General features: G+C 40.3%; 1 protein-coding gene across 4 annotated transcripts in view; it reads left to right on the top strand.

Moving 5' to 3' along the window:
- The window catches only part of LOC137465598 (zinc finger SWIM domain-containing protein 6-like), a 262,106-nt gene that overhangs the window by 192,171 nt on the left and 47,946 nt on the right, over window positions 1–21,989 (top strand). Inside the window, exons 5-9 of one of the 4 annotated variants that reach the window (XM_068177663.1) lie at window positions 11,252–11,431; window positions 12,984–13,160; window positions 13,463–13,609; window positions 16,216–16,362; window positions 18,548–18,808. In XM_068177663.1, coding sequence (XP_068033764.1) covers window positions 11,252–11,431; window positions 12,984–13,160; window positions 13,463–13,609; window positions 16,216–16,362; window positions 18,548–18,808 — 912 coding nt within the window. The remainder of the gene's footprint in view (window positions 1–11,251; window positions 11,432–12,983; window positions 13,161–13,462; window positions 13,610–16,215; window positions 16,363–18,547; window positions 18,809–21,989) is intronic. The other 3 variants (XM_068177665.1, XM_068177664.1, XM_068177666.1) reach the window with 3 other exon arrangements.

Raw genomic sequence — 21,989 nt, 5'->3', positions numbered from 1 at the left:
GGCACTGGCCTTTTGACTCTTGTGACATGGGTCCAGCCTTTTTCTTGGGTTCGCACCGCAGTGTGTGTAGTGAGTAGTACCTGGAAAGGTCCTTCGAATTTGGGGGTTAATGGAGTGGTGGTGTTCCAGGACTTTATCAACACCCAATCCCCGGGACTGATGTTGTGGGCATTGGTGTCCAGAGGGGAAGTTTGGGGAAGATACCCTTCTTCCTGAGGCCTTCTAGGGATTTTCCTATGACCTCTAAATATTTCTGAGTTGCTGCCTCCCCTTCCAGATAATCTGCTGTACTGAAAGGGGTGATTAGGAAAAAAAAAGGGAGCCCAAACATCATTTCATAGGGAGAGACCTCTATGTCGGACCGAGGTCTGGTTCTGATGTGCAAGAGAGTGAGAGGTAAACACCTGAGCCAATTCGTCTTTGTCTCTTCAATTAATTTAGTTAACACATTTTTAAGAGTTCTTTTCATCCCTTCCACTCTTCCAGAGCTTTGAGGATGCCATGGGGTGTGCAATCTCTTTTGTTACTTGATGTAAAGTTTGAGCGACAAAATGTGGACCTCAGTCCGAGTCAATGTTATTGACTAGCCCGTATCGAGGTATGATGTTTTCTAAGATTATTCTTGCAACTTCCTGTGCAGTTTCCTTTTTGGTTGGACAAGCCTCCACCCAGCGAGTGAGATGATCTACGATGACTAGTAAATGTTTGTACCTCTGCACAAAGGGCATTTCAGTGAAATCTACTTGTATGTTTTGAAAAGGTCTCAAAGCCAGTTTTCCTCCCCCACGTGCTGTTTTTCTCATTACCTTTTGGTCCGTTTTCAGGCAAATCGCACACCCTCTTGTGACTGCCTTTGCCAGATCATATACTCTAATACATAAATTTTCCCGTAAAAAGTGGTCGCACAAACCTTGGATTCCCCAGTGGGTCAATTCATGTAGCTCTACTAGCACTCTTTGAGCTAAGGCTTTATTTAGGAACTTACACCCATCAGGAGTTAACCATTCTCCTTGTTCCCCTTGATGTAATTCTAGTTCTTTTATTATTGTTAATTCTTTTTCACTGAACTTTGGCTCTTCTTTTCTTTCTCCACTTGGTCCTACTTCCATTCTAAAAGCTTTTACTGGATTTCTTGAGTCTAAGGCTGCTTCTTAGCTATGTGATCTGCTAATCGGTTTCCCTTTTCTTCATGGGTGGGTCCTTTCTGATGTCCCTTTATATGCACCACAGCTATGTCTGCGGGCTTTTGTAAGGATTCTAATATTAGTTTTTTCAGCCTCTCATGTACCAGGTTCTTCCCTTTGGAGTCTAGGCAGCCACACTCCTCCCAAATTTTTCCAAATGTATGGATGATCCCAAATGCATATTGCGAGTCTGTGTAAATAGTTCCTTGGTCTCCCTCTAACAGGTCTAATCCTCTTTTCAAAGCATAGACTTCACAACACTGGGCTGACCAGTTCAAGGGCAGTTTCCCTTTTTCTGCAACTTTCATGTCTTCCCCGTCTATGACAGCATATCCTGAGGCTCTTTTCCCTCCTACTACTCTTGAGGATCCATTTATAAAAAGGGATCTCCCGTATGACAAGGGTACATCTTCTAAATCCTCTCTCACTTTGGTCTGTAGATTTATGAGTTCAACACAATCATGTTCTAGATCCGCCAGGGGTTCTCCAGCAAGAAACTGTGCAGGGTTTAGACATTTGGAGGTGACTAACTAAGTCACCTGTGTTAATTAAGGTGATCTCATACCTCAATATTCTAGAGTCAGTCAACCACTGCTGAGTCTTTTGGCTTAGTACTGTTTTGAAATCGTGGGGGGTGCGGACTTTAATTTTCCCTTGCAGGGTCAACTTTTGGGATTCTTCTATCAGGATGGCTGCTGCTGCGATTACTTGCAGGCAAGTTGGCCATCCTCTGGCTACTGGGTCTAGTATTTTTGAGAGGTAGGCTATTGGCTTTTTATGTCTTCCCCACTTAAATACACTCTTAGGGCTTCTTTGAGCAACTCATTCATGTTCTTTTCTTGCCAGTCCACCATCTTTTCTAGCTTCTGTCTAATATCGGGCCAGGATTTGGTGACAAACTGGACCTTCATGAGGACTTGACCCCCTGGACTATCTGGATCTATATTTGACTATAACTGGAAATTTCATTTTAGTCAGTTAAGTCAAATTGCTGGGGTCTCATCCTTCTCCTGAGTACCATCAAAGGCCAATTTCATGTTGCTTCCCCTCAGGATAGACCCTTTGATCCCTCTTATCATGAGGGACCTATAGACTCTCATGTTTTGCCTTCCTTCTTCCTGGCTGGGACTCCAGTTGGGGTCCACCAAGGGCATCCCCTGGTCCCCTGGGGACCCCAATCTATTTTCTCTTTCCCATGTCTTCACCCCTGCTGCTCGGATCATTCAGACCTCTCCCAGAGAGAACAGAATGCTTAGAATAGAGCTCAGGTCTCCTCAGGTACAAATACTCGGCCCTAGAAATTGGTCCAACTGGCTAGATATTCCAACGGGGTATTCCACTAAATTTCTTAGGTCTTTCCCAAATCCCCAGACTTCGGAAGCTGTCAAAGGTGCATCTACAAACCCAACTCCCCCAGCTGCTCCACCCATAGGAACCCCTCTAAGGGGAAAGAGCCCCTCCACCCTTGGTGCTTTGGATCGGGTGTTACAATGTGGCCCTTCTTCTAAGGCACCAGGTAGGGAGATAGTAGTGGAGACAGACACCCACTGGAGGCCAAGGGGCATGCCAGGTGGTGAACCTGTGGTAAGCACCAACGCTGGGCAAGGGTGGTCTCAGCTCCCAAGAGGGAGGAGGCAAGGAAACTCCAGTTGGAGAAGGGGAAGAGGCAGTTGAGGAGATGGTTGAGGAAACTGGGGGAAGGGATGATGGAATAGAGGTGGGGAAACGGGGGAAAGGAATCGGGGACTCAATAGGAGGGGTCGAAGGATTAACTGGGGTAACTGTTGGAGAGGTAAGAGGAGTAGAACGGGGTAGGTAATCGAGGGGGTCCCATTTTTTTCTTTTTCTAGTCTCTTCTTCCCTATTCTCTTTGTCTTCTTCTCTATTTCTTTATAACTTGCATATTCTCACAGTCTTATTATTTATAGAATTCTCCAGCCAGCAAGCTGCATAAGATAGTTGTTCTATGTCAGAGTCCTCTCAGGTTTTTAGGTGTTAGTTTAACTGATTACACATCCACTGATCTCAGGTTCCATACCATGGCTACTCTCCCTGTAGTTCTAACTTTGGCCATACTTCTATGCTGTAATGTATCATCTTACTCCTGTCTAGACCCTTCATGGTGTCCCAGGAATCCCATTGGCCACCTAACTGCCCCAAGGGGCTGTTAGGGGGAATTCTTTTTGCTTCCTCTTTGGAAGGATCTGCTCCTTTACCATAACCTCTTCCTATTTTCAGAACAAAAAAAAAAAAAAAAAGAAAAATAAAGCAGGGACTAATAAAAAAAAGGTGAACTGGACAGGAACAAACACAGATCCGAACCAATGCCTGGCTGCAGTGAATGCTGAAGTTTGGTTGCTTTGTTCTGCCTTCGTGGCTCTGACAAGCATCTCGTTGACTGGACAGCCTTGAGGAAGGGTGGCTAAAAGAGTTCTCGTGTGTGAGTTAGCATTTTCAAAAGCAAGTGAGCAAAACAAATGTTCTTGAACATCTGCTGGTACATCAGGAGCATCTTTCAAAGCAGCTGACAACCTGTCAATGAACTGTCCATATGGTTCTGTGGTTCCTTGCTTTATGTTTGTATAAGGTGCTGGCTTTTTCTTATCTGGTACTGAAAGCAAGGCCTGCTGAGCCAGTTGTGACAACTGATGCATTGCAATTGGGTGAGTTGTACTCTGTTTGTTGCATATGGTCCATGCCCAGTCAGCATATCTGGCTGGATTCCATGCAAAGGATCTCCCACAACTGCATGTTTGTTGGCTTCCTCAGTGGCCAGCCTTCTCCATTCCCTTTCAAACATGAGGAACTGTGAAGGTGTCAGCAACAAGGATGCAATGCTAGATGAATCGGCAGGACAAAGAACATCTGCTGTAAATATATACTGAATTATGCTCCTTGCAGCCTCTGATCTGATACCATAATTCGTAAGTATCTGTTTGGCTGACTGAAGAATTTTCCATTCGTGCGGTTCCCAAGTAGCATGATGGTCTCTTACAACGACAGGACAAGCTAACGATTTGGCAGCATCCCAGTCCCCATCTAAAATAGCATTTTTCACCACTGAAGCCCACCGGGACTGCATTGGATTTTGTAAAACAGCTGGTAATGTCAATTGTTGCTCAGAGGAAGAGTCCTCTAATTGAGTTGGCTGAGCTGAGAGATTGGCAAGCTGGGCTATTTTTTGCTGTAAAGTATTTGTTTTTGGTGTTTTATGTTGTGATCGCCTCCTGTTACAATTATTAAAATTGGGAGGGTCTGAATCTGATTCGTCTGTGTCAGAGTTCGATGGAAGTGGGGAGTGTTGAGCAACTTCTGTGTGACGTGAACGGGCTGCTGCGGGCTGTACCGCTATTGTCTGTGTTGTTGCTTCTGCTGTCCTGCCGCCGCGGCCAGGTTCAAAGCCGCCCCCCCGCGCATGGGTCTCTGCCGGCAGTGCCAGCTGTGGGGAGGCCCCTCCACGTGTGCGTGCGGGGGCGGCTGTGGCCACGCCTCCTGGGGGGGGCAGGGGCAGTGCCGCCTCGCTCCCGTCGCCGCCCTGATCTCTGCCCTGGTCTCCGCCCCAGTGTTCTGTCACCTGAGCCAGCCCCGTTTCATCATCAAGTCCGCCTGTCTCCTCGGGTTTCACCCCGCCCCAGGAGTGGGACGGGTGGCTCACTTCCAGTTGCCCGTCATTCTGCCTGGCAGCCGGCTGAGTCATTTCCACTGCCTGCGTGCGGTTTTCCATGCATGCTACTACTTCCTGCACGGATGTGCTGACCAGAGCCCTTTGTCTGCGCATCGGCCGCATATTATGAACACCAAAAAATTTCTCGACTCGAGATGGCTTCGGAATTTCTGTTTTTTCAACCACGGGTCCCTCAAACACCTGAATTGCTGCCTCGGCTGCCCTTTTTTTGGCGGACATATTTTGCAAGGTTTGTAAAACTTTCTTTGCAACTGCTCCAAACTCTAACACGGTCTTTTTGTCCCTTCCGCCCTCCACAGCCGAATTCCAAAGCAGCTGCCCTATTTCTTGCCACTCTGTCTCGCTAAAGAGGAGTGAGGGCTTCTGTAATTTGCCCTTATCTCTCGCCCATAGGGCTAATTGCTCAATTGCTCTAAATCAGTGTCCTTTATCTTTTCCCCTCTCTTTGAGAGGGTATAAACCAGAAGTCGCAGAGCCGCATCCCAATCTGTATCCATTCTGACTGCCTTTCACTAGCTCGGATCGCAGCTTACCTTCCAACCACTGCGGTGTGCTCCGTATCTTCCAAACGACACAGCCGTGACACCGCTCCAGCCACCCCGCTCCATCTCGTTCACCTCCGCCACGCAGCAGCTCCACCAATGCGTGAACCCCAGAGGCTACCACCGGTCTCCAGTTGCGAACAAGCAAAAAACTATCTGGAAACCTTTCTCAGGAGGCTTCAGTGCTCCGGCATCCCAATCCCCGTGGCTTTTAAAAGCGATTTGGGATCTGAGCCCCCTGTCGCTCCCTCCTGCAAGCGATTTGGGGGCCATTTCCCGTCACTGTCATAGAAGTGACAGTTGTTATTAATTGAATGACTTTTTGAAACTCTTCGGAGTCTTCCTGTCCCTGTTCACGGGTGCCACGTAAAGCAGGGACTAATAAAAATAAAAAGGTGAACTGGACAGGAACAAACACAGATCCGAACCAATGTGGCTAATCCTACGTTCTCCCTTTATTGTTTACAGACAGTAGTTTTTATACACTTCAAGATAGTTTACAATCATGAGCACACTCTCATTGGCAAGCAAACATTGTTTGTTCCTGTCTTAAGGTGGCTAAAGTTTCACACTGCAGACCTATACTAATTCACACCTAGATAGCTCAGTACATTGTGTTATACCTTAACATAATTTCTGACTGCGCCACAAACTTATTCTTAACTGTGCCACAGGCTTCAAGGCCTCACCAAGGCCCATATCTGAGGCCTAGGCTGGGGTAGCTCAACCTTCACTCTAAACATATAAATCATGAACATACAGATCGTGACCTCTTTCTCTCAGAAATTCTTCTACAACATATTTCATACATCTATTTCTCACAAGCACGAATTATCTGAAATACACATAACAGCTTGTCTTCCAGTTATCTTCTGGGGGGGAAAAAATTTGTATATTGGTTTGTGATATTTTGCCACTGTGCTGTGAGGAGCTTCACATTGGAAAGACATGGGTCACAGTCAATGGACCCAAATCAGAACCGTACTTTTGATTTAGTTCTGGGGGACGGAGGGAGAGAAGGGGGTGTGTCAGCCTTCTGAGATCTGGTATTAAAAAAAAAATTGGTGCCTTGGGAAAAAGAAACAAAAATGTGAGCTGTGTTATAAAACCAGAATATGTAAAAACAAACACATTCTCTGGTTTTTTTTTTCTTTTTTTTTTTCCATTTAAGGAGGCATTTGTTCATATTGCAGGTGACATCATTAAATCTAGTTAAACAGGTAAACTTACTTGAGAATGCCAGGAATGTATTTTGGCAAACTTCTTTTGAGTATAGGCTGTTGCCAACAGAAGTTTCCAGGCTGAGGTCACAAGAAAGGGTTTTAGATATGTTCCCCACTAATTAATTACAACTAGCTGCTGTTCATTTTTCCATAAGCCATATCTGTATTATGGGGTGAGTATGATCAGTAGTTTTCCCATATAGGAGCCATTAGGCAGAAAATAGAGAATCTTTTGAGAGCATTGTAAGCTTTCAGACTGGTGGTGACAGCTTCTTTAGAGCAGCATCAGAGTGAAATAGGAAGAACATCCTCCAGGCTCCTTCCTTAAGTGGTTTGTGTGGGGTTTATTAGAAATGCACTAGTCCTTGTGTTCATTTGCATAAAAATAGCATGGATTGCTGAGGCTTCCTCTTTAAACCAAAGATGTTTTTAAAGGATTTTGGTACTTTGGAGTATCTCTTCACTTTTCTGCCTCTTAGATGTACCACATTGTTTAGGTTTGGAAAGACAGGTGTCTGCTAAGGAAGGCAGGAGCCTCCCCTGAAATGGAAAAATGTAGACCCCTTCCCTCCAAATTGTTATAAATTTGAAATTAAGGGGAGCTCTCAGGCAAAAATATGGGAACAGGAATAACAGTTCTTTATTAGGGAAGAAAATAAAAAGATAAAATAAACAATGCAGTAAACCAAAACAACACGGACAGAGTCAGAATACACCCTGACACTCTGTTGGACAGGGTCTTGGTAGCAGTCCAATTGGAATTGTGCCTGCAGTCCTCCTGGAGTGTCAGGTGTGGTTCTGTTGGAGTAGTGATCCTGTAGAAAAATGGGTGTAGTCTTCCTCTGAAGAGGCAGTGGAAGAGGCAGCTGTTCCTCTGGGAAAATCCAGCGCAGAAAAAGTTGTGCTGGTGGGCCAGAATCTCAAAATTATATGCAGATAGGAATGCTTGGCTCCTCTCTCTGGGCAGAGCATCTCACAATGGGATGTTATAGTTATTATCAGTCATGCAATGACATTCAATAGCCCATTATCAGCAGATGTCTTTCTGGAGGGAGGATTGATTGTGGAAGAGATAAGGAAAAACTGCCCACTTAAGACAACTGCCATACAGATGGCAAATAGAATACATCTTGCTTTTCAATCTGGGACACACATAGTGAAGCCTCTGAAGAAGGCAAGTGAATTCCTTTGCTTCTAGTGGTGTTTCTGAGATGCAGAAAAAGGCTGCTCATTTTGTAGGGGCACACTGTAATCAGTAGTGTGCACTCCACCTTGCTGGATGATTGAAATACTTGCTGCATGTGGTTAAGATATTCCACTTTGCTTTTGCTTCAGTCTGAAATCACTGGGAATCTGGTTACAAAGTATTAAATTGGCTTTAAAATATTTTTTTAGATGCTGAGAGGTACAGTGACTCCTTAGTGCCCTAAAGTAATCATTAATTTATAAAATAAATAAGCTCAAGATAACTATTCTACAAGGCTTTCCAATATGCTTCATCTTCTGGTTTGTTTTGTATGTTGCAAGAAATATAGTCCTTTGTCTAGGGCAGTATTGAATGCATTGATGCTTAATAAGAAGAAACAGTTGTAATGCCATTTAGAATGACTTGGACAAGCTCAAGAAGTGGACCCATGAGAATCTCATGAGGTTCAACAAGGCCAAGCGTGAGGTTCTGCACCTGAGTTGGGGCAACCCCTGGTGTCAATATAGGCTGAAGGATGAAAGGATTGAGACCAGCCCTGCAGAGAAGGACTTGGGGGTGCTGGTGGATGAGAGACTGGACACGAGCCAGTAATGTGTGCTTGCAGCCCAGAAGGCCGATCATGTCCTGGGCTGCATCCAAACCAGTGTGGGCAGCAGGGCAAGAGAGGTGATTTTCCCCCTCTACTCAGCTCTGGTGAGGCCCCACCTGCAGTGCTGCCTCCAACTCTGGAGTCCCTGTTACAAATGGAGAGGGGAGAGTTTAGACAAATCCTTGCCTTTCCAGGTTTCTGGCAGTAGACAGCAGCTTTATTGAGGTGGCCAGCACCCCAAAACTCACTCTCGCTCTCAAGTTCTTAATAATGACTGATCAGGCCTATTACAACATGAATTATTTATTTGAACAGGCCGAGGAAAACAGACATAAGACTTAAACAGATTACTTACTACACAGGATAACACAAAGAACTACTAGTGGATAAAAATACAGTGCACGATAATAGTAATAAGGGTACCTTATGTTGCAGCTAGTGAAGAAATAGTGTAGATTAGGAATCAATGTCACTTACCAACGAATGATAGCGGTGTGCAGGGAATCTCCCAATTTCTCTCAGTCCCAGGGAAGTAACTCAATTCTAACATCTTAACGTCAAGGACAACTTTCTACACACTCAGAGTGTATAAGAGATTTCTGAGTTCATGAAAATCAGTGTTTTTTTATAGTTGTAAAAATGCCTGTGCTCTGCAGTCACTAATTTTAGGTTTTCCTTTCTCACCATTGAAGCCAGGATGTGTATTGCTGGCTAAGGAGGTTCTCAGCTGAGATAATTCATCACATGACAAATCATTTTAATCTAACCTAGCCATATGTTACGGGGAGATAAGCTTTTGCTGTATCAGGGGTGAAAGGTCCTGCCACAGTCCCCAATAGAGGAAGGACATCGACCTGTTAGAGCGGGTCTAGAGGAGAGTCACAAAGATGACCAGAGGGCTGGAGCACGTCTCCGATGACGACAGACAGAGAGTTGGGGCTCTTGAGCCTGTAGAAGAGAGGGCTTCGAGAAGACCTTGTAGCAGCCTTCCAGTACTTAAAGGGGGCTTACAAGAAAGATGGGGACAAACATTTTAGTAGGGCCTGTAATAATAGGACAAGTGGTAATGGTTTTAAACTGAAAGAGGGTAGATATAAGGAAGAAGTTTTTTACAATGTGGGTAATAAAACACTGGCATAGGTTGCCCAGAGAGGTGGTGGATGTCCCATCCCTGGAAATATTCAAGGTAAGGTTGGATGGGGCTTTGAGCAACCTGATCTAGTTTGAAGATGCCCCTACACATTGCTGGAAGGTTGGACTAGATGACCTTTAAAGGTTCCTTCCAACCCAAACCATTTTATGATTCTATTCTGTAATTTGACTCTGGGGAGTGAAGTGTGTTGAACAGTGTGTCTAAAGGAAGTCATATGATTTGATTTTAAAATAAGTTTTTTAAAACATCATTTGCTTTATTTACTCCCATGGCACTTAAAAAAACCCAAAACCAAAATCGAACCAAAAAAACCACAAACACAAAATGTCCCAAAATTGCAATCAAAAAACCAACAAGCTGCATGTTCTACTGTATGTAACTACTATGTAGTAATAATGTGCATTAGTGTAGTGGCCCTCTGGTGTTCTGCACTATACCCTATCATATTTTCTTCTGATTTCAAGATTTCTTTGATGTTGCTTCCTCATTCCATGTCAGCTTGAATAGCAGCAGACTTGAAGCCTTAAGGACGAAGCTCTGTTTTTCCACTGGCTCCTGTGCTGTGGCATACCGACATACTGAGTTACTTTAGGCATGAATGTAATGTTATGACCTGTGTTTTGGGTATCTGTTTTGCATTCTTAGTTAGCAAAAGAATGCTTGAATATGAGAATTCTAATTTCTTGGAAGAACCAGCTGCATTTTTTTTTCAGCCTGTCATGAAGATTACATAATTTAAACATATTATTTTAATTTTATTCATGAGGCCATCCTGTGCAGGGCCAGGAGTTGAACTTTGATAATCTTAGTGAGTCCCTTCCAACTCAGAATATTCTGTGATTCTGTGAAATCTCTTGCAGTGTACAAGGCATGTTCTTAATGAGCAAATGAACACTACTTTGAGATGTCTTCATGCTTATGTCAAAGTTCACCCTGAAGAAACAGCCGATTTAAAGAAAAATCTTTCCATTTGAAAATTGTTGCTAAAGACTCTGATGTATTTATGCCTGCCCTGCTCTATAGTATCAGGAAGCAGGTTCTAAAGTGATGGTACATGTGAAATGACAATGCAAATTAGCTTTTCCTTCGAGCTTGGTATACAGAAACTGTAAGACACTTTTTGTAGTGAAACCAAAGAACTGAAGTAGGAGCAGAAAAAATATCTTATTCCTATTACACTGCACAAATCTAGTGTTTATTGGATCTCTACTTCTGCTGGGTTTCAAGTGTGGAGTATATGTTTAGAAAATGCATGTCTTAATAATGCTCTTATTTGGTTCCTGTAATGTGAAGCTGGAAGATACATAGCTTTTGTACAAAAATTAGAAGAAAAACTTGGGTAATTTCCTGCTGTAACTTTATGTGAATTTTTGTTTGCTGATGGGCCATACATTGTGAACTATGGATTTCCTAAGAAAAAAGACCCATTTAATGCCTTTTAATTAGGAAGACTGGCTTGATACAGTCTTTAAACTGCTTTGGATGGGCCACACCAGCTCCACGATCGTGCATCAGGAATTCAGTCTGCCTGGTGTCAGGCATAGTTGGGAAACAAGCAGTGTAGCCTTAGAGGGGAGGAAAAGTATTACAGAATAAAAGTTTGCAATTAGCCATTGGCTGCTGCATTTTTAATAAAAAACCTAATTTAGCAATTTTCTTCAAAATCAGGTGTTCTGTGGATGTGTATAGTCTTAAATCCCCACTGCAAGTTGGAGCAGAAGGTCAGTTGGCTAACACAGCTGAAAAAATGGAATGGTGTGGATGTTTGTCCCTGGGAAGATGGAAGCCATGGAAATGAGCTGCCCAATTTAACCAATGCTTTGCCTCAGGGTGCAAATGCTAACCAAGGTGAGCCTAGATATATGCACTGCCTGCAACACATAATCTTATATATTTGAGCTTTGCAGCAGAATACAGCAGTCTTTCCTGGGACAAGTAACTTTCTTGTTGAGGATTGACCAGCCAAATTTATTTTCATTGATATTGTCCTCGCAGAAAGGATAAATAAGGTTTATTTTTGTGTTGGGGCTGCAATGTTTTTAAAGCAAGTTAGATCTTCTAACTTTTCACTCGGTCCTTCTAAATAATTGTTGCATAAAAATTGAATGTCCCTGAAGTATGTAATGTAAAAGCCTGTTGTTTCTTTGCTTGACTATAATCTTATATCCCTTCTGGTGTTGGGGGTTTTATTTTTTGCAGTTACAAATCCTTTGATACTTACTTAAAGGGAGATCTGTTGTGACTGCATTAAACTGAGTATGTGAGAAACTAAAGCAGCTATTTGTGGGATGTGCTCTGTGTTGCACAGTCTGCATTGACAGGTGTGGGGGTGCAGAGGCAACACTGCCTTCTTGGAGGAGGCGTCTCTTCTTACTTGATATCATGCTTTCTAATCTAAAATGTGATTATCAAACCTGACAGAAGCCTTCTCCAGTCATCTTCAAGCAAAGATTGCTACTTTGCTAATAACTGAGGAAGCTGCAGGTTATTTACCTCAGAAAAAAAAAAAACCCTTATAATAATAAAATCTCTCAATATTTTGATACATATTTAATAACAGTTAAAATTAAATGCTTGTGAAAGGTGGTAGAATTAGACTTAGATGAATTTTTCCTTGCTTCTTTTTCTTGGAAGTTTACCTCTGAAGGAAATAGACTTGGTTCATGTTTAAATCTTGCAGCTAGCTGCGGACAGAAGTTCATGCAACATGTAACTTCCTACAGAGGTGTTTGGCTTTCTGGATCTCGTGATGTTCAGACCAACTTGGACATGCTAGTAGCAATTCAGACATGACATTTTGACATTCATAGACACAGTGCCATGTCGACAGAGCACTTTTGCCATAGGAAGATGTCCAGTAAAGGATTGTCAGCCCCATGGCCTCAGTACCTTGCTGTCTTTGCAGTATTTGTATTTGTTTATGACAAAAATTTTTACAAGTGCTCAAGGTAATGTCACTTCTCAAAGAGAACAACTAAAAATATTTTATGTGATATTTACCTGTCACTCATCCTAGTGGCTCTGGATCTGAGAAGGAGAGAAGCTGGGGATGCTTGAGTAGCTGTGTGCCATATACTTTCTAGTCTGTTTTTAGGGGAATTCTGTACGCGCTGTTTAATGTCCTTCATGTCTAGCTGTTCCCTTTGCAATGTCCTATTTAGCATTAGCTGTGATGGTTTATAGATCTCTCTGAATGCAAAGTGAATGGCACACACTTAGCCTGAGCTGGTGAGTAACAGGATGTGAAATGTCATCTGTGGTCTGCTCCTTGCAGAGTGGGTCAAGGTAGACTGCCATCAGTTAAGGGCTGGTGAACAGGCAGAGGACAAGAATACTGTGAATGACTAATTCACATATGAATAAAAGCTGATGCAGCTTTCTGAATTTGTGAAAATGACAGATTCATCAAACAGGCCACGTCGGACGGTGTTCACTAGAGCTATAGAGGCATGCGAACTGCATTGGCAGGACAGCCACTTACAGCACATTATCAGCAGTGACCTATACACCAACTACTGTTACCATGAACACACTGAAAACTCACTCTTTGACTCTCGAGGGTGGCCCCTCTGGCATGGTAAGTGACTAAACTGGAAAGACGTTTCCACGACTTGCTTTGTTCCGTTTCTATGGCTTTTTTTTTTTTTTTTTTTTTTTTGGGGGGGGGGGGGCGGGGAGGGAGGGAGCTAAATGCAAAGCCTGGCAAAAAGAACAGAGGCTCCCTTGAAATGTTGGCTCAGAAATACTCCTTTAACACTCTCTTGCAAAGTTTTAAAAACAAATCGAAGGAAACAAAAAAGCCCTTTTGAGTAACCTAGTAAAACAGGCTATTGCAGACATGGAAGCATTGCTATTCCTCAATTATTGTCTCCATTTTAGAACATGTTCCTACAGCCTGTGCGAGGGTGGATGCGTTACGATCTCATGGATGCCCACAAGAAGCACTGAGGCTAGCAATAGCTATTGTTAATACACTAAGAAGGCAGCAGCAGAAACAGCTGGAAATGTTCCAGGCTCAGAAGAAAGGTAAATGCGGGGAAGAGAGAAGGGCAAAGGACATGACAAGGTGACAATAACACCAAATTGGAACTTAGCGTGAGAAAACTGCTTTTGAAACTAAAGCAAAAGAGGTGACTTTAATTCTTCAGTCCAAACAATCATAGTGGTAGTGTCACATTCTGGATGTTGGAGGTGTTTTTTAAGCTGGGTTGTGAGCTCTGCAGGGCAAGGGCTCTGTTCTGCCTTCTGCAATATGTCTAACATGATGAGGCCTTTATTCCAATCAGAGGTTTTGGTTGCACAGTGTAAATATTCATCCTGTGTAATTTATAGGCTCTTAAACAGAGATTTGCATTTGGAATGTCAGGTATTTAAAATAATTTTTCTCCTCTGATGTGTAATTTAGCAGACCTATATATTTCTGAGGTGGAAGCCTAAAGTTGACAAGGCAAAGTCTGCACTACAGAAATTTATCCAGTTTGGCAGTTTCTTCCAAAAGTCTTTGATGATGCTTAAAACTTTAGTATATTCACAGCACTGGAAATCAAATTTTTGAAACGCTGGCTTTATAAAATGTTCAGTGGTGTTCTCACTACCCCTTTTTTCTGAAGGAACATTCTTCCAAAAATAATCCTTCACTGAACTTTGTCATAGGTTTGGAGAGGTAGTGGAAGAAGAAAGGGGTGACTTTGTGGTTAAAATGCATGTGGAAAAATTAAAATAAGATTCTCAACTACTACAAGAAAACCTTTAATTCAAATTTTATTTTAGATCTTTGTTGCTACTTTTAACTATGTGTATCCTCATGCATTGTAGGCAAAAATACCAGTGTGAAGTCACATGTGTAAATTTTTTAACTGCATATGCAGGTGTTTTCCCAGAAATGTTGATTTAGAAATTGAAGACAAGGTAGATACCTGACTGAAAAAAAAAATATGATTTGGCAGTTCCTATGTGCCTTCATTTCACAATACCCAAGGAAGAAATTTTGAGCACTATTGTGGACCCTACATTTCAACAAAACTTAAAAGCACTTTGCATTTTTACTTAGGAGAATTTTTTAGTCTTTTTATCATGTAATATATCTTTCCTTAACATGAACTTTGTAATTTCTATGTTGTTACTTACTGTTTTGTTTTGGGTTTTTCACTCTTATGTTTGAAATTTAAGCAATTTGGTTTTAATAGTGAAAAATATGCTTGTCTTCTTTAAAAGCAGAACAATTCTGCAGCTACAGTTTCAGTTCAGCAACCATCACATGCTTCTACTTAGCTTTCATTCATATGACTGATTTGACATTCGTGGAACCAGTTGCATGATTTAAAGTTAAATCTCTATATGAATGGAGTATTGAAGCCTTTCCTTGGCATGACACAAGTGATGCTCATAACTAGAAATAATAGATGAAATGGAATTATAAGTGAGTCAGTAAGGTCATTGATATTAATCCTTTTTGGTAATATGTTCTTCTTAATGTAATTTTTAGCACATGCTAAATGTCTTATTGTCAATAAGACAATTATTTACTACTTTGTTGTTCATATTACATATCAGTTGATTATTTTTAAAAAAGACACTGTCCTGAACACTGAGTTCAACAGTGTGGCTGTTTCATGTTGTAGCTCCACACATTTAAAGGCAAGAAGCAAGCTTTTAAAGCTTTGTGATAATACTTATGATTACTCAGAAAGATGGCACTTTGTGAACGAGAGAGCACAGAGGCAGATACAAGTTAGTGTGCAATAAGCAGAGAAACAGAGCATCTGTAATGGCTTGTATACAATTTTTAAATGGTCACCCATAATGCACCTGATCTCTCATAGTTCAGTTGTGTATGTGTCTAGGAGAAAAAGCTGGGGAGTTGAAGGGGGACTACTGCCATAAGATTCTTAGTTAAAAAAGGGATTTGAGTCATCTCTAGCATCTCTTGCCACAGCAACACTTCCTTCAATTCATTGTGCTAAACAATTTTTTAATGTTGTAACTGATTGATGGATGAGGGCTACAAAACAAAGTATCCATGAAGGTATTGGTTGACTGAAACTTTAGAATGACAAAAAATGCACTTAAAGAACAATTTTTAAAATCTTATACCTCATTTAAACACATTATCCTTTTTTTTCTTTCCTTTTTTTTTAATTAGGACCTATCATTGTGAGTTTATTGCTTCAACAATTATTCAGATGCAATAAGTTCATATTTTATTTATTAAAACTGAACATTTTGGAATATTTTATTTCAGTGCCATCAGCTTCACTTAAAATGTGAAAATGGCACTGCATCTTTTGAGTGAGGAAACAGTGGTGAATATTTTACCAAAAAAAGTTTTTGCTATAATTTTTCAGCAGACATTTCAGAAGTTACTGGTATCAAGTTAGACATTTCAAAAGATAGTGTAATTGAAAATTTTGACCCATAATGTACTTTGCTAGTGCTCAAAATGTTTGGCCTTTGTCCATTTTCTTTTTTCCTCTTTTAACATATTTACAAAGGGCAATGAATTCACACTGAGAGATATTATTTTTTCCTTCTAAGCAGAAGAGCATTTTAATCAGTTTTACTTCTTTATATGTTTTGAGGGGATAATACACACTGTCTTTCCCTCCCTCCTCCCTCCATCTTTTCTGTCACAGAACTTCTTCAAATAGGAGTAACCTCAATAACAAATCTTGAAGGTTGGGTGGGACATCCTTTGGATCCAATTGGCACCCTCTTCAGTAGCCTGATTGAAGCCTGCAGGATAGATGATGAGAGCTTCCATGGATTCTCAGACTTCACAGGTAAGGCCATGAAAAGGGAGCAATCTTCTCTAAGTCTTCAGTAACCAGAGACATTTTTCAACCTTACCTTTCCCAATTAACATCAAAGCCAGTGTCTTTATAGTATAAGAACTCACATTTACATTCCCTAAGAAAACACAAGGTAGAGAAAATGTTTAAAGTAAAACTTATATGAAGCCTTCAAAAATTACCAGTTACTCATTCTTGAAGGCAATTCAGTATTTTACACTTGAAATAAAACTGAATGAGTTTATAGCAGCAACCCTCTTTACATACATTACTCTATCCTCTTTTGGAGAAATTACAGGAAATCACAGAATTGTTGAGGTTGGAAGGCTTCTCTGGAGATTGTCTAGTCCACCTACTCTGATCAGAGCAGGGTCACCTATAGCAAGTTTCTTAGGACTGTGTCCAGTTGAGTTTTGAATAGTCCCAAGAATGAACACCATACAACCTTTCTGGGCAACCTCTTAGTGTTTGACCATCCTCACAGTAAAAAAAGTAGGTTTTTTATACTCAAATGGAATTTCCTGTATTTCAGTTTGTGCCCATTGCCTCTTGCCCTGTCACAGGACACCACTGAGAAGAGTCTGTCTCTATTTTCTTTACATTCTCCCATTAGATATTTGAATATTTTGGTAAGATACAAGCCTTTTCTTTTCCAGACTAAACAATCCCAGCTGTCTCAGTATCTCATATGGGAGATGCTCCAGTCCTTTAATCATCTTTGTGGCTCCTCACTGGATCTGCTCCAGTAGGTCCATGGGGAGCCCAATACTGAACATGGCACTACAAGTGTGGGCTCACCAGTGCTGAGAAGAGGGAAAGGATCACCACTTCTCATCCTCCTATGTGGTCCAGGAAATTATTTGACTTCTTAGCTACAAGTGTATATAATACTTCAAAGTGATGACAAAACACTTAAAATTTGTAACATACATGGTCTATAAAGTACATGGTTTATAAAGGTTATGTATTGGAAAATAGCATTGTAGTATAGATACATGATTTCAGACAGGATGTATATGCCCATTCTAACTTCAGTATTTGCTTCTCAGGAGCTTAACTGATTTATTCCTTATTCTCAACCTCTTTCCACCTCTGTGGTAGTTTCTTATCACCTTCTGTGTGTTCAGAAACTTGAGTCATTCCTCTATCTATAGATCCTTTATATGTACATCCCAAATCTCCTTGGGGCTTTTCATCAAAACTAATTTTATTCAATTAGATTTTCTTCAATAAACTTCTAATGTCATATCCACCAATTCTGGAAGAACTTTAATTAAAATAAATCAGATTCTTTGCAATTAGAAAAAAGAACCCAAAACAACCCCATGAAATAAAAGTAGTGTGTGTTGAAATGTAAATTCCCCCTACACTCATATATGCAATCTACTAAATGCATTTTGCCATCTCATTTGCTGCAGCTGTCCATCTCCTTACATCTGTACATTGCAACTTTTTGTTCCCAAACTAGACTGCAAACTGCTAGAGGTTGATATAGCATTTTGTCATGTGGTGTATTGGTGAAGTGCCAAATCAATCAGTAGTACTCTTTAAAGCAATTTATGGCTTGGTCTGTGTGGAATTTGCAAGTAATATTTACTAAAAGTAGCATTTCTAGTAATAATAAAAGTCAGAAACATTATGTATGTTTATCTTAAATGCAACTAACAAATAAAAAAAACATTAAGAGAGCTTTAGCAAACAGAATGCTTTAAAATTGTGGAGTTCCCAGGCCTACTGTATTTGCATAATCCTAATAGCTTCAACTGAAATCTATGCAGGTGTATAAGCACCTTCCCTTTCCACTTATACAACACCAAAGCTTTAAGGGGATACAGAAATGGGTTGGGGAAAAAATTGAAATAGATCATCCAATGTTTGCTTTATTAACACAAAGCTGGAGAAACTGCCTTTGTCTAAATCATGCAGTTTAAAATGAAAACTTTTATTTTTACTAGAGTGGATTTTTTAAAACCTAATTGTTTTGTGTATTTCTGTGATGTGAAATTGGATCAGGTAGTTTATATTGGATGATTGGATATTGAGATTGCAGGCATAATTTAAATATTTTTTAAAAAATGGATACTGACAGAGGAAGAATTTGAAAATGTGACATTATAGGCAGTTTATGGATTTTAATGATTTCCTGATGTGTTGTTCTTTGTGTCGCTGTTTACAGAGAACATGGGGCAATGCAAATCTCTGGAGTACCAGCAACTGCCTGAACACAAGTTTTTAGAAGAAGGGGAATCTTATTTAACGCTGGCTGTGGAAGTAGCATTGATAGGGCTGGGACAGCAACGAATAATGCCAGATGGCTTATATGCACAAGAGAAGGTTTGTCGAAATGAGGAACAGCTCATTTCTAAGCTACAGGAAATTGAATTGGATGATACTCTCGTGAAGATTTTTCGAAAACAAGCAGTCTTCCTATTAGAAGGTAGCTCAACATAGATGCTAACTGCTTTTTTAAATTGTTTTCACTTACACAAGCCCACAGAACTAGTATTCCAGTGCAAACTGCCTTATATACTTAAGATGTTTTTTGATGTAGAACTCCAGAAAAATTTTATTGCCAATCTCTTATGAAAATCAAACATACTTCAGATATCACATGACTGTGGAGATAAGACATCTACTAACCTCTAAGCCTTTATTTTAAATTTTTATTGAATTTTCTTCTTTAGATTTGTTCAGTATCCTTAATTATACAAGCCAGGCTCACAGTTTAATAATATAGACATCAGTTATCATCAACAGTTCTTGGGTAGTAAATTTCAAAATGTCATTTGTATCCTGAAAAAGGACTGGCAGCTTTGTAAATGTATGAAGATTTTTACCTCTATTCCCCAGTGAAGAGCTCAGAAAATTCACTTAAATTTGCTGGGACAGAAATATAACATTTCCTTTGCAGCAATTAGGAATATAAGTTGCCTCTGAAGTCTGTATCATACCTGAAAATTGAAATATATGGACAAATATTAAGGCTTACGGCCTGGTCTTGTGACTAAATTTTAATTAAGAGAAATAACTTGTGTTTGGGAATTGCAGTTGTGTATTGCAATAAAATCTATAACAAAAAGTGCATGCTTTTGCCTTAGCTTTTAAAAAGGCTTGACATATAACACTTCAGCCTTATTTTCAAAGAGTAATCTTGTGGGTTCTAAGATTGCTATTCTAGTTTTTGGGGGTTTTTAACTGGAGGGAAAAACTTTAAAGGAACTAAGTATCTAAAAGTGTGGTCCAAGTTTTCAGTGCTTTCTCAAGGGATAGTGGGGAGTTTGATGCTGCTCTAGGTAAGTTGTGAAGATTGTTACATAGCAGTCAGGTTTTGCTTTCTTTCTGTTAGACATTTGTCTTTTAAAAATATTTCTTTAATGGAGGAGATGCACTATGCCATTTAGGGTTCTCAGCTTTGAGTCACTATTATTGCCCAGATCCTTAAAGACTTTGGTACCTACTGCTGGTACCATTTGAAATTGTAGAGAAGCTGCACCACAAGGAGAATTGCTGCTTTATGGCCTTTGGACAAGAACAGCTTCTTGCTGGATCCAGCTATTCACCACCACAGAGGGATCCTATGGATTATAAAATCAATTTGCTGTATGTGTTTATTGGTCAGGATGCTGTATGAGGAAAAGGCAGGATTTCTCTCAAGTATTCTCTGATACTTCTCGTTTACAACTGTGATCAGTGATATACTTTTTTTCTTAGAGTAGTAAACAAGTGATCATAGCAGGAAACCTGCTAAAATAGCTACCTACAAAATTACTTTGGTGAGCAGCATGCAACACTGGCCTTGCATTACTATGTGTTGAGAAATCTGGCTTTTCTGCAATAACTTCCATTTACTCCAGGTTAGGCAGAAACTGCCGGATAACATAGAGGTAAAAATGTGCAGGGATTTACGATTCTAATAATATCCATTGTGGTTTTATAGTTGATGTTCTGTAGATATAATAAAGAAAGTTTAATACAGTATTAGGCTAATTTCTATGCTGTTAATGCAGGTAATGCAGATTAATGCACGCTGTGTGTAGCTACCATTTGAATGCATGGGAAAGCAGAACATAAGACTGTGTTACAAGAACTGTTCTATTTTTTTGCTTGACCGCTAAGTTAATGGCAGAATATATTTTCATATTAATGCTTTGTCATTTATTCTTTGTCTTCTAACTGAGTTTCTGAATGGACCACCAACTGTCAAACAGACATGAAATGGCTTCTTTCATACAAGCAATGCCAGCTAGTTTTGAACGGCTTTCAATTTAAAATGATTGAGACACACTGTCACCTACTTAATCTTCATTGATGTTTCCATTGTGATTAGCTCCAGCCTTCAGAAATGCCCACCTATGGAGCTCCGATTTTTTTTCATGCCTAGTGATTTTTACCTTTGCATTTTGTTCTTATGCACCAGTCAAAAAGATTGATGAAACAGCTGTGCTGGTTTAAGTTGTTAACATTTCTCTCTCATGGAGTTAGTCATCCCATGCAGCAGAAGTGATTGAATAAATTTTGTGAGTACTCCTCATCTGCTTCAGTGAAGGGTCAGTCATGTTAGTTTGAACCACAGCCGGAAACTGATACATGTGACTGCAATGAAGAAGTGTGTCACACAGTCATTCATCTATCCAAGTGTGGTGGGTTGGAATCTCTAGTAGAGGAGGAAGTGGTAACCTCTAGGACTGCTGGCTGCTATTTGTGCAATAATTGTCCAATAATACTTAATTTAAGATTCTTATTCTGTATCTTGCAATGTTTAAAATCTGAACCTCTAGCCACTGAAGTAAAAAATTGCTTGACACAATATTCCTATTAATAACAGTCTCAAGGTTGCAGGAAAAATGCAAAAATGGAATTCCTATGCACTATGAATACTCAAAATTCAGCAGTTTCATGCAATTTTTTAAAATTGTCATTTCTGTTGTCATTCTTAACACTGTTGTTAAGAAGTACTGCACTGAGTGTGAGCAAAATCTATTGCCCCAACAATGGGAATAGTTTCCCCATAACAAATATAATTTTTAAGATTGTGTGGCTATAATAGACTAACAAAAGCAGCTTTGATGCAAGATCTGACCTAGTCTTCTCTAGAGACCAAGTCTAGACCAAAGGGTTATTTAAATGCCTAATGTCAGGTGAGACATTAATAAGGATCAGGTGCTGCTGGACTGATTAGTCATGTAAATTCAATTTAAAATACCTGGTTTTCCACTGTAGCCCCTTTTTTTTCCCTGTGAATTTGTGATAACACAATTATGAATCAACAGAAGGTGCATAGGCATTCGTGTACATGATATAACTACACAGACACAAAGCTAGGATTATCATCTTCTACTTTTGCATACCATAGATTTGCTGAATGAGCCCCATGGAGCCCTGGGACCATTCTGTCATTTGTATGTGCATTGGTAGTGTGCTTAGTACTATACAATTTGCAATGTGTCTTGTTGTCTCAAAGAATAGATGGCATTTAATATACTTGTAATATATTTCACAGACATATCAATAGAACTTTACCTTCTGTCTCTGAATACCAACTCTAACTCAAGGTGTAATGAATGGGTTCTAAAGGTCCAGAAGTTGAGTTTTAACAGTCTGTAAAGACTGATATTCTC

This window comes from Anomalospiza imberbis (genome assembly GCF_031753505.1).
Source record: "Anomalospiza imberbis isolate Cuckoo-Finch-1a 21T00152 chromosome W unlocalized genomic scaffold, ASM3175350v1 scaffold_31, whole genome shotgun sequence".
NCBI classification, from domain to species: Eukaryota; Metazoa; Chordata; class Aves; order Passeriformes; family Viduidae; genus Anomalospiza; species Anomalospiza imberbis.
This window is presented reverse-complemented; position numbering and strand designations above follow the sequence as displayed.